The 13,378-nt window shown below is 41.2% G+C and overlaps 1 protein-coding gene across 2 annotated transcripts in view; it reads right to left on the bottom strand.

The window, feature by feature from the left end:
* Nucleotides 1-6,633, bottom strand: part of abcc3 (ATP-binding cassette, sub-family C (CFTR/MRP), member 3) — a 55,853-nt gene extending 49,220 nt beyond the window's left edge. For both annotated transcript variants that reach the window (XM_085283736.1, XM_085283735.1), the window contains exon 1: nt 6,300-6,633. In XM_085283736.1, the coding sequence (XP_085139862.1) occupies nt 6,300-6,335 (36 nt within the window). In that variant the 5' untranslated portion in view covers nt 6,336-6,633. The remainder of the gene's footprint in view (nt 1-6,299) is intronic.
* Between the last annotated feature and the right edge of the window lie 6,745 nt (nt 6,634-13,378).

Genomic DNA, 13,378 nt, shown 5'->3' with positions numbered 1-13,378 from the left:
TAAGCTAATCAATGTGTTCAATTCCAATTATCTTTCAAGTAATCCGTTCAAAAGCTTTTTTCTTATTAGCAGCCAATATAGTAAATACTGGAATGCATCTATTTTACTTTAAACAGAAACATACAGTTATTATCTATATTTCTTTTTTATGTGTACCCAAAAAGCATTTTCCGCATTCAAACTTCAAACACTGTTGGGAAAGGTTCAGGAACATTCTGCAGTCCTCCTTTCTCTATTCTAGTACAAATAAGGAGACAGTCTGTGTCAGAGGGGCTGCTGCTTCCAGAAATACTCCATTTGGTTTAAGTGTTTAGGCCGGGGTCGAGCATGAAGAGGCAGCGCACAACTAGACAGAACACGACAGTTAGCAGCTGTATTCTCACAATGATACACAACACAGACTTTGTACAAGGGAGGTTATCAAAACAGTACGTAACACATTACAGTGGGGCAAAAAAGGATTTAGTCAGCCACCGATTGTGCAAGTTCCCCCACCTAAAATGATGACAGAGGTCAGTAATTTGCACCAGAGGTACACTTCAACTGTGAGACACAGAATGTGAAAAAAAAAAATCCATGAATCCACATGGTAGGATTTGTAAAGAATTTATTCGTAAATTAGGGTGGAAAATAAGTATTTGGTCACCTCACCTCAAACAAGGAAAATCTCTGGCTCTTACAGACCTGTAACATCTTCTGTAAGAAGCTTTTCTGTCCCCCACTCGTTACCTGTATGAATGGCACCTGTTTGAACTCATCATCTGTATAAAAGACACCTGTCCACAGCCTCAAACAGTCAGACTCCAAACTCCGCCATGGCCAAGACCAAAGAGCTTTTGAAGGACACCAGGAAAAGTATTGTAGACCTGCACCAGACTGGGAAGAGTGAATCTACAATAGGCAAGCAGCTTGGTGTGAAAAAAATCAACTGTGGGAGCAATCATCAGAAAATGGAAGACATACAAGACCACTGATAATCTCCCTCCATCTGGGCCTCCACGCAAGATCTCATCCCGTGGGGTCAAAATGATCATGAGAACGGTGAGCAAAGATCCCAGAACCACACGGGGGGACCTGGTGAATGACCTGCAGAGAGCTGGGACCAAAGTAACAAAGGTCACCATCAGTAACACACTACAACGGCAGGGAATCAAATCCCGCAGTGCCAGACGTGTTCCGCTGCTGAAGCCAGTGCATGTCCAGGCCCGTCTGAAGTTTGCCAGAGAGCACATGGATGATACAGCAGAGGATTGGGAGAATGTCATGTGGTCAGATGAAACCAAAGTAGAACTTTTTGGTATAAACTCAACTCGTCGTGTTTGGAGGAAGAAGAATACTGAGTTGCATCCCAAGAACACCATACCTACTGTGAAGCATGGGGGTGGAAACATCATGCTATGGGGCTGTTTTTCTGCCAAGGGGACAGGACGACTGATCCGTGTTAAGGACAGAATGAATGGGGCCATGTATCGTGAGAGTTTGAGCCAAAACCTCCTTCCATCAGTGAGAACTTTGAAGATGAAACGAGGCTGGGTCTTCCAACATGACAATGATCCAAAACACACCGCCCGGGCAACAAAGGAGTGGCTCCGTAAGAAGCATTTGAAAGTCCTGGAGTGGCCTAGCCAGTCTCCAGACCTCAACCCCATAGAAAATCTGTGGCGGGAGTTGAAAGTCCGTGTTGCTCGGCGACAGCCCCAAAACATCACTGCTCTCGAGAAGATCTGCATGGAGGAATGGGCCAAAACACCAGCTACTGTGTGTGCAAACCTGGTAAAGACCTATAGTAAACGTTTGACCTCTGTTATTGCCAACAAAGGTTATGTTACAAAGTATTGAGTTGTATTTTTGTTGTTGACCAAATACTTATTTTCCACCCTGATTTACGAATAAATTCTTTACAAATCCTACCATGTGGATTCATGGATTTTTTTTTTCACATTCTGTCTCTCACAGTTGAAGTGTACCTCTGGTGCAAATTACTGACCTCTGTCATCATTTTAGGTGGGGGAACTTGCACAATCGGTGGCTGACTAAATACTTTTTTGCCCCACTGTATATTCATCAAAGTGTTTATATAAAACATTTCTCCCTTTAAAAAAACAAAACAAAACGTGATTTTCATTTTTTTATTTCGCATGACACTGTTCACAGCAAGTCGATAATGAAGATTTGCAGGTGGTAGCAAACTGCTGAGTCCAGTGCTGAGACTGAACTTTCAACATCAACTTTGAAACCAACAGGGAAGTCTTTAAAAAGCTCAGAAGAACTAAAATTTGCAATCTAATGAGAACTTGATCCATAAAGGAAGATTATGTGGGGAAGCCCCAAAAAGCAGCTGTCAGATGATTTTATGGAGACAGTTCTGGCAGATGGTGTGCAGGGCTGGCATGTGCAAAACGATTTGCATGTCTTTTGAGCCTTTTTGTACTGCTCGGTCACTGCAAAGCCAAACCAATAGGACTGGAACCACCTATGTCACATGACTGTATTTCAAACATTGGCTCAACATTGGTATTAGCCGATATCTGTATTGGTTGACATCGGCTTTCCTGGTCGATATCAAATCATTGGTATTTCACAGTCTGCAACCGCTCCAATAACTATTTAATTGTTTCAGTCAACAATCATTTTCTGGGCCTTTTTTAAAATGGGGAAATAGCTGCATTTTTCTTTACACTTTGAAACTGTTAAAACTTTCGTGAAAAACTGTAAAAGATATTTTGATGATTATTTAATATTATACACTAAATGACTCATTTAAAAACCCATATGGCATTATCAAAAAGTGGGATTGTAGCCCTTTTATTAAACACAACCTTTTTTTGTCTTTATAAATATTCAGAAACCAGAGTCACAAAATTAAAACTCACCACAGAACACAGGGCACATTTTCTCTAATGTGGCTTCACGCTGATTTACCACAGAGGTAACAGCATTACAGACAGCCTACCCAGTGTCACACTGACACAAATGTTAAATACAGGGGCGGCTTGTCTATAAACTCTTATGTGCTTTATGATAGAAGTAAACAGGTCAGAAACAAACATCAAAGCCAGCTGTTTTACCATTCAAATCTTGTCAGTGTGAGGTTTCAGAGCAAAAGATTCCCCCGCATAGTACTTCAAAACTCCCTTTTATAAATGCTGTGTACACGCTCATTCACACAAAGGCTAATTCATAAATCACCCGACAAGGAAATGAGCAGTGCAAACGCTGATTTTACTACAGCCATGTTTGAGCAATCATTTAAAGGGGAAAGGTGCACACTACACCTTTTGCAAACAGTGAGGGAACAAATAAAGCTCTCTCCCATGTGCTAAGGGGCATACACTCAGGAAATTAAAGGGACAACTAGTGACCATGGACGACAATGACGTTCGATGACTTGGAGTGACGACAAGCAAAATAACCTTTAGTAATAACTGGTGAACTGTTACCAACTTTAAAGTGAATGATTGAAATGACCATCGCTGGAATGGAAGGATCACACATGGTGACAAATTATAAGGCTGCCTACAGAAGCACATCTACAAGCGAATCGCTTTATATGTGAACGGGGGCTTTAGTAGTTAACCTGACTTGCACTGTGCAAGGGGATTACAACTGCCGTCGGTCTGTTTAAAGCGGACAGCAGCAAATAGGATAGGCAAATAGGCCTCAAGAGCGAGCCGGCACTTAATGTGAGATCCAACCAGATGCAGGTCAGCTGAGTAATATCACGAAGCAATCAGGTGCTAAACGCTGAGAATGGCCGTTTCAAGCCAAAATTTGATATTTGATGTTCACTTGGAGCTCATTGTGTGAGATTCAAAAATTTGGGATTTTATTCTTTTTAAAATTAGTTTTCATTATCTTTGGTCTGTGGTCATCTTTGGCTTTCTCTAGCTTCCTTTGTGTGTATATCGCATCTAGTGTAACTACACCTGACTTGAGCCACCAGTCCAGCACCTGCTGGTTAACAAGCTTCTTCGTTTTGTGCTGTTTAGCAGTTGCTGGCACACATCCATACTAAACAGCCAGACAACCCCGCCAAAAGCGAACAAACAAAAAGAATCCTTTTTATCTGAATGGGTCAGATCGATGTTTATATGCGCAACTGTTGGTCATCAATACACAATTTGTGGCTAAACCATGAAATTAAAGCCTTAAGAAGCTATTCGTTTAATGCTTTACAATATGGCTGCAAAATATTCAAATTAAAACAGCACATTGTAAATGGTCTTTCAACCACAGGAAGCCAGGCAGGCTATAACTAAGAAGTACATGTGGATAAAAAGCATCCAGGCAAATCTAGTGTTACTGAGCGTGGCTGTCGGTTACCTTGCAATGTGGTCATTTTGGAATCTGCATTCTGCAGTGAAGTGACCATTGTAACCTCCATGAGAGCAGCATATTACCGTCACCCACCCTGGGAAATACTCATTTGCCGCAATGTCACTTCTTTAAAACAGACTTCCCCAAACAGAGATAGTCATAGTAGTCAAAGCTAAATGATGACACTCTGTAGGCGGTGTTTGCATTCTCACAGAGGTGGGAAGTAACAAAGTACAAATACTAATAATCAGATTTTCAAAACAAGACTCAATACTTTTGGTTTAATTTGAGGGGAGTTATTTTGTCATGTGACTGCAGGCCTTCAAACATTAAACCGATTTAAGCCTGAACCGTAACACATGAAAGGCAATCCTGTTCATGTGTTGATCACCAAGGGATGTGGCATAAAAAACTGTGCCATAGTCAGAGGTTAAAGTGAGCCAGTGTTTCTATTTATTTTTTTGGCACAACACTGGAACAAACTGTGCGTGGAAATACTCTTTTGTACAGGATAAACAGGTTAGTTTGCTGTACTGTGATGGATCAGTGCGTGACTGGTGTGCAGCAGCTGTGGTTCCATGATCAGAGTTAGGTTACATTAAGTGTAGCAGAGGAGAATCTGAAGTTAAGCTGATGATGCTGAGAATTATTGGGTATAAAGACATTATAAACAGTGTACTGTCAGTGTAGACGATGGAAATCAACCAGGACAGCTCATGAAACATCTGCTTAATTCAGGTGTGTAAACCCACAGCTGATCACAGCCTGTACACTAAGAAAATCTACCGGAGCTCTCAATAGAAATTATTGAGAGTTGTGATTCTTTTCCTCACACTGAGCCACTACAACAGATTTATTGGGTTCTCCACCTGCTGAAACTGCTTTAACCTCTTCTCTACGCATTTTCCTGTTAAGAGGCAAAGTCCCCCCTTCAATGTAGGCAACATAAAAAAACGCCACTTTTTTATAACATTTCCTTCTTTTTCTCTATTCTTGTTACACTTACTGATTCAAACTGAGTGTATTTATTAGAATTAAAATTCAGGCAACTTTTTTTTCAGGCAACTATTAATATAACACAAGGTTCAATTAGCTTTGTGTACAAATAGTTGGAAAAAATATTCTTTAAGGAGCTACTTTTATTTTCTTATTTTGTGTACATTTCAGAACTTGTATTTTTTCACTTTTACTTGAGTAAAGAAGATGAATCATTATTTATACTTTTACTGGAGTATTTTTTTTAACAGTACAGACATTCTGTACTTCTACTTAAGTACAGAATGTCTGCACTTCTGCCCGCTCCGCATTCCTAACATTAAAGCGGGGGAAATGAAACTCTGAACCGTGTTTACATTAGGAGCTGCAATCATGTTTTATGGCATTAAACCTGCAAGTATAAGACAAACGACGCACTACACCGAGCATGACCTCAGTTTCCTCAGTGTCGCATCATCAACAGCAGAAGGGGAAAAAACAGAGTCACCAAAATATTCCCAGTGGGAAAATGATTAGTGCTGATGCTTAACTGTGAGTTTATCCCTCCTTTATTCCCAGTGAGGCTAATGTAGCAAGCTATTTAGTAGCTCTTGCCCATTCGATCATCTTGCTACTGTTTATGGACTGTTAGAGAAGTTTAAAGACCCCGACATGTCTAAGGAGTGCCGCAAGAGCCATTAAACAGAAGTTGACAGGTACTTATCCAATGTATGAGGTGTTCTTTTGCACGAGTGACCGACTTCTCTAAACCGAAAACACGCAGTTCGCCGTGTCATTAACTGTGAGCTTATTAAACCGGTAAATGCTATTAGGTGGGAAAAAGCTTATTTATAGACAGCTGCGACGGAAAGAAAACAAGAGCAGCCGGTGACATAACACTGTTCAAAACCACCTGGTAGTGAACGAACTATACACCGGGGTAGGGGAGTATTCTGCAGTATACCCCGATGTTCATGACAAACCACCGAGCGCAGAAGGGTACTCACCCAGAACGGAAGCTTTGGTCCGCACAACCGCTCCATCTCGGTCACAGCGGGAAGCGGGGAACCACCGGAGAGCTCTGCGTGCACCTTCTACAGTTTCTACAGGTCGAGCTCTTTGTAGCCAAACGACCTGCTTTCCTGTTCCTTCTCGTAACTGGACGCTCTCTAACCGTCACATGCCACACATACGAGTGCACTGTAGCGGAGTTGGTTCGGGTGTCTGTATCGCGCTCCCCTCTCTCTTCACGGCGTGGACCGACTCGCGCAGTTACTGCTCCGGTACTTCCGCACTGCCACGAGAGAAGTCATCCAGAGTCAGCTCGAGAAGTAGTTCGCTGGAGGATTTAGTGACAGTAAAAGGTTGTACATATTGCGGAGCTCCACCCCTTTTGCTGCTCCCTGTCTCACTTTTACCGTGTACAGTCAACATGACTCGACAGTATTGAATAATGCTTAGCTTCCGAGTCAGATCATTAGGGTTTACACGCGATAACAGTTTGTAGTTATGTTTTTTTTTTTTTAAAGGTTTTGACTTAGATTTTTTTGTGGCCAGGATAAGAGGGCTTGGGTTGCTCACATTATCTTCACTGAGATCATATTGTGAAGTGCTCCAGACTGGTCCCGCATTCATTCTGCAGCATGACAACCACTAGAAAACATGCAGCAAGAGTCATAAAAATCTTATCCTGCAACAGATGGTATGGCCCACACAGAGCTCTGATGTCAGCATCAGGCTATTAGATGAAGAGAGTGAAGACAACCTAAATCCACACAAAGCAAGCTCTCCGAGATGTTTAAAAAAATATTTAAGTCCTTTTAGTGCACTGTATGTGAAATTGATGAATGGTAAATAAACACTTGTTTTTAAAAGCAGCCTCAAGTAATGGTGTATTTCAGAAAACGAATGTGTGCTGGAGGGCACAGCTCTGTGACGGTGATGCTTGGTTACATATGGACACATGCACTTAAAGAGAACATACAGTAGGACCACACCTAACAAATATATCTTCAAACCTGTATGACTGGAAAGGTATTTAAATAAAAGTCCTTAAATCTTCCTTCCACCTCGTAAACCTGTTACACTTCCTCTTGGACTGGTTCAACATGCTTAAAAGGTTATTATAAAATACATTTTCCTGTCCTACAGATAAACTCTGTTTGAGGTATTGTGACCTTAAGCTCATGTATGGGCCAAGTCAAATCAGCGAGTCCTAGTATTCTGTCATTCTCACATTTCTTCTGATCTCCAACCAGATATGGCACATGGCTGCACTTTCCTGGTTCTGTTGAAGGCCTTCTTGTTAAAAGGATGTTCTTCCTGTTGTTGTTCCTCCTATAAAACAACTGAAATTAAATGAACTGAAAGGTAGACAATCTCGAAAAGTGTTTCAGCTTTACCTATGTATGGCCCTGTGATGGAGTATGCAGCTATTGGCAAACATGTCAAGCTCTGTATAAACCACCTGAGACATAATGTCTTCAAATGTTCTCTTATAAAACTCGTTTGAAGCGTGATTGCTTCATTGTCCAACTCCACAGATACTTCCTGAGGATTTAGAACAAGCTGCAAAGCACTGATTACACACACACAAAAAAGGCCAGAGAAATGGTTCATGATCTGAAGCGTACCACATTATTTATCAGTTTGTCCGTCTGATTGCGTTAATGCATGTACTGTATATCAAGAGTGGTTCAGCATCAGTTAAATTATGTGCACAGTGCATACTTGTACCTAACAGTCTGATACAACTTTGGCTGAATTGGGTATCCCTGAATCATCCCTTAGTTATGCAACTATAGGCTCACACTGCTGTGGGTGCTCCTGTGGTACTCTGATGTGGTTTCAGTACCACTGCCATGTGGTTTCTGTATCAGTACAGAATGTTACATTTCTGCCTTCTCTCTCTTTGCTCTTGCTTTCTTCTTTTCTCTTTCCCCTCACTCCCCAAACAGTCATAGCAGATGAATGCCCATCCCCGAGCCTGGTTCTGCCTGACGTTTAATCCTGTAAAAAGGGAGTTTTTCCTTCTTACCCTAACAAAGTGCTTGCTCATAAGGGGCCAACTGATTGGTGGAATTTTCTCAAGTATACTCTTTACCTTAAAGTACGTAGCGGCTTGAAGCAACTGCTGGTGTGATTCAGCGTTAGCTACACAAAAATGAATTGAACGTCCCTTCTGTGCAGTTACACTCTGCTCATTTGCGGATTTCTGCATTCTGAGCCAAGTCAAAGAAAGGAAAGCGGAAGTCAAAATACTTTTACTGAATATTGCAGTTATTATCTTATTTACAGGAATCAAAGCTTTAACAAATACATTCCAAATAAGTGCCCAAAAAGCAGGCTCCTTGCAGAAGTACAGCTACTGAGCATGCCTGAATATTTCCTCTGTTGCTCAGTGTTGCTGTGTGTGAACAATCAGAGCCTAGATTTTGCTTCAGAATATCCACTCCACGCCAACATTTGGTTCGCCACATAAAAATAGATGCACCTCTGTGCCTTAAGAATTAACCTCAGAATCAAACACTGCTAGTGTATCTACTCTGGTCAAAAAAACACGCTTCATACTAACGTCCACATTTCAGTTTATTTTCCTCTCACAATGCTGAAGCATCGTGAAAAACAGAGAGAAATAAAATCATTTCAATTTTACATATGACATCCATCTCAGAAACGTGTTCCCTTTAACAGAGTACGTAAGTGCTTAGCAAAGTTAATGCTCATAATTCTACTGTTGAAGTCTGCCGTGTTATCGTTCTGCCTCTCCCGCTCACAACTTCCGGTTCCTGTGACTCACGGAGGCGGGGACTGTTCGACAACAATTTTATCAGAAAAAATTTATTTAAAGAAATGCATCCATAAACTTGTAAATTATCTTGTGGTGTTTCACTATAATTGTACACAAATATAAAATAAACAAAAAGAAAATAAACAGAAATCAAAATGAAGATTTCACATACCAGCTTCTTGGGTTGTCATGGCAACCCACTCAACGGCATTTCAGCGTGGCTAGGTGGCTTTTATTGCCTCTGAATATTTATGAAAGCTACCTATGGCTGAAAGTTTTTTTTTTAAAACAGTTGTTAGCAGAGACGGGTCTTCCAGCGGAATCTGCATGAATATTGAAGATACTTATATTGTCTAGACGGAGGAATAATCACACGTGGGGCATCGGCTTTTCACCGGAACAACACTTAGTTTTTATTATTGAACTCTCGCGTGCACTCTGCAGCATAACAGGAAGCATCCTTTCAAAATAAAATCACAACAGATGACAACGAGGGCATACCTATTAACTAGCTCAACACCCCCACTTGCACTCACGTTGTCAGCTTTACATGCATTTCAAAAGAAACAGTTTTTCTTTACTATTTGTTTACACTCCAAACATATATTTCTCAAACTTCAATAACTTCCCCTTTGTTGCTGGCTTTGTCATAACATCGGCCACCATCAGACCTGTCGGACAATACTCCAATATCAAATTTCCAGCATTAACTGTTGATCTCACAAAATGATATTTGATATCGATATGCTTACACCTCTGTCTGTTAACAGGATTCTTTGCCAATGCAATAGTCCCTTGATTGTCCTCAAAAATCTTTGGCGGTCTCTTTTGATGCTCATACATGCTTTGCAACAGTTGTGTCAAGTACAAACATTCTTGTGTTGTTGCTGCCAAAGCTATGTACTCTGCTTCACAAGTTGACAAGGCAACAGTTGGCTGCTTCTTTGTTCGCCATGACACCAAAGTACCTCCTTCATTCAGGCTTACGCAGTAACCTGTAGTACTCCTCCTGTCAGTCACATCCGCAGCCCAGTCTGAGTCACTGTGACCTTGTACTCTCAAATCTTTGTCACTTTTCCTGTAGCACAATGTCTTGTCTTTTGATTGTTTCAGGTACCTTAGAACATGTTTCACAGTAGTCCAATGTTCCACAGCTGGTTCTTTGAAGTGCTGTGACAGCTTACTTACAACAAAACTCAAATCTGGTCGTGTGCAAGAGGTCAAGTAAATAAGGCTACCTACTGCCTCTCTGTACATTCTGACATTGTTCATTTTCTCAGCATCATCATTGTAGTTCAACCTTTGTTCACAAGGAGTTTCTTGGTTTACAGTCTTGCATTTGAAATCTTTCCAGTATGTTTTCTACATATCTCTCTTGTAACATTTTTACACAATCTTGGGTTTGCTCAAAATCAATACCAAGAAAATGTTTGAGTTTCCCCATATCTTTCATTTTGAATCTTGCAGTTAGCATTTCCTTCACAGTTTTCAAAACCCTTTCATCACTGGCTGCAATAATAATATCATCAACCCATATGATCATGATCACTTTTTCTTTTCCTGTTTTCCTTGTGTAAACACAATGATCTACAGGACTCTGCATGAAACCGTTCTCTATCAAATAGTCATGTAATGTCCTGTTCCAGTTTCAGCCTGACTGTTTAAGCCCATAAAGTGACTTTTCCAGCTTGTAGACCAGTTTCTCATCTGTTTTTCCTTTTACTTCATAGCCTTCTGGCTGCTCAACATACACTTCAAAATCTATTGGTGCATGCAAGTATGCGGTTTTTACATCCATCTGATGCAAAATCAGGTTTTCTTGTATTGCACACTGCATCAATACTCTTATGCTTGTCAGGTTAGCAGTCGGAGAAAAAGTTTCATCATAGCCTATCCCAAAACACTGGTTGTAACCTTTAGCTACGTACCGTGCTTTATATTTTTCTGATCCATCACCACTGTTTTTCTTCACATATACCCATCTACGCCCCCACTGTAGAGCTGGGCGATATATCGAGTTTTTAAAAAATATCGATATATTTTTATACGAGATATAAGATGTGACAATATCCTTTATATCGATATAGTCTATGTTACGTTATAATTATACTTGTGGAGCCGCAGGTTTGCCTCTCTTTCGTCCACTTTCGTCTTTACGCAATGTTACTCGGCCTCGCCTCTCCTTCACTGAACACAACTCCCCCTCCTCCCCCATCGCTTCACCTGCAGGAAGCGACAAGATGGACACGGCAAATCTCCGTTAACGAGTTACTGCGCATCGCCCCGTGCGTGGGGCTGGACGGCGTCAACGTGTTAGCTAGCTAACCACGCTAACGAGCTAACCACGCTAACGCCATGCAGCCCAGAGGCGCTGCACGGACTAAAATCCTTTCATTTTCTCAAAAGTTGACAGCGCGCCTTATGTATGAATTCTGGTTGTGCTTGATGGCCGCGAACCGATTTTATGTGGAACACGGCGCTCAGCAATCTGTCAAAAATGTTTTAGTACGACTTTGGTAAGCTACGGAGCTGCACCGCTTGATGGATTGTCGGAGCATTACGGCTGAGCCTCGCGGAGTGATACGTACTGTGCTTCAACGTAATATTACCCTACTGTGTATAAGGACTATAAATGGCACCTGTTAAGAGACGCGGTTGCGAAGCGGATTTCAAACTCCAGGCTGTCAGTCACGCAGTACAAGTTGGGAACAGAGCAGCTGTGAAATCTGTCTTTGTTATTGTGCTCAGCGTCTTTTAGTTTACATTTTGACTGCACAATTGTGAGCTTTTTGTTATGCACAAAAACAACATTGTTTTCTTTTATTTATGGAGCATTATTATTTAATAAATGCTCATAATTTATTTTTGAGTAAATTTTATGTACATCTGCTCTATGTTAATAAAAGTGCCTGTGTGACATCTGGGACACAGCTTTGACTAAGAACTCTCTTTTTGTTCTTACTTTATGGCTTTAAAAAAATATATCGAGATATATATCTTATATCGCCATCCAGCTAAAAAAATATCGAGATATGAATTTTGGGTCATATCGCCCAGCCCTACCCCACTGCTTTCTTTCCCTCAGGTAAGATTGTTAGGGTAAAGGTGTTGTTCTCTTTTAAGGATTGCATTTCTTCATCCATAGCTGCTTTCCACTCTCTAGAGTTGGGTGACCTTGCAGCTTCACTGAATGTCACGGGTGAGTTACTTATCAGTCTGTAACAGTAGTCTATGTTAGTCAGCACTTGATCATCAATGTCTTCTCCTGACTCATATTCATTTAGATAATCTGGTTTCTTTCTTGTTCTAGAAGGATACCTTCTGGAGTTTTCAGTCTCATCACTAAGTGGCATCTGACTGTTCACTTCTGGTTGGTTGTCAGTATCTGGTTCCTGTGAACTGGTACTGGGGCTTTCCCTGTTCACGTTTGGTCTCTCCCTCACCTGTATGTCTTCATCCTCAGATGTCGTATCAGTTTGTGTTTGCTTTTCCTCATTGTGTTTGGTTACAAACTTAACCAGCCTAAACTTTTGCACTTTGGCGCTGTCTGGGAAATAAACCTTGTATGCTGGACTGTTTTTGTCGTAGCCTACAAAAATCCCTTTTGTACACTTAGAATCCAGCTTACCCTTGTTTTGCTTGTAAGCATAACACTCACACCCAAACTTTCGCATTCTGGATAGATTGGGCTTCCGCCCAGTCAGCAAAAAGTAAGGTGTCTGCCCTGTCCGGTTGTTAAAGCATCTGTTTCTCACGATAGCCGCTGTTTGAACTGCATACGTCCATAATTCCTTTGGTATGGCACTCTCAATAAGCATGCACCTCCCCATATCAAAAAGTGTTCTCCAGCCACGTTCCGCTGTACCATTCTGGTGAGGGGAATATGGGGCTGAAGTTTCATGTCTTATTCCATGTTTGTTTAACAATACCTGGTAACTCTTTGCCATGAACTCTGTGCCGTTGTCTGACCTGATACACTTTACCTTCCCGTGTGGAGCTGTATCGGCCAAAAAGATTTCAGTTGCTTGCATTGTTTCACTTTTGTTTTTGAGAAAATATACAAATACTGCACCGGAAAAGTCATCGGTAAACAATAATGCATATCTGTGTCCATCTCGTGATTCTGGATCTATCGGCCCTGCTAGATCCGTATGTACCAGCTCGAGAGGTTTCTCAGCTCTCCTGTCAGGGTTTCTATTCCTAGTCTGGACAAATTTTCCCTGAATACACACCTCACAGTTCAAACTTTCTTTGTCAGTTTTCCCTTTGATTTTCATACCTTCAACCACATTTTGT

Source organism: Mchenga conophoros, linkage group LG8, assembly GCF_057382185.1.
Source record: "Mchenga conophoros isolate Kocher_MC1m ecotype Shallow Benthic linkage group LG8, M_conophoros_male_GT1.1, whole genome shotgun sequence".
Taxonomy (NCBI): Eukaryota; Metazoa; Chordata; class Actinopteri; order Cichliformes; family Cichlidae; genus Mchenga; species Mchenga conophoros.
The sequence above is the reverse complement of the archived record's forward strand: the minus strand, read 5'-3'. Positions and strand labels throughout refer to the sequence as shown.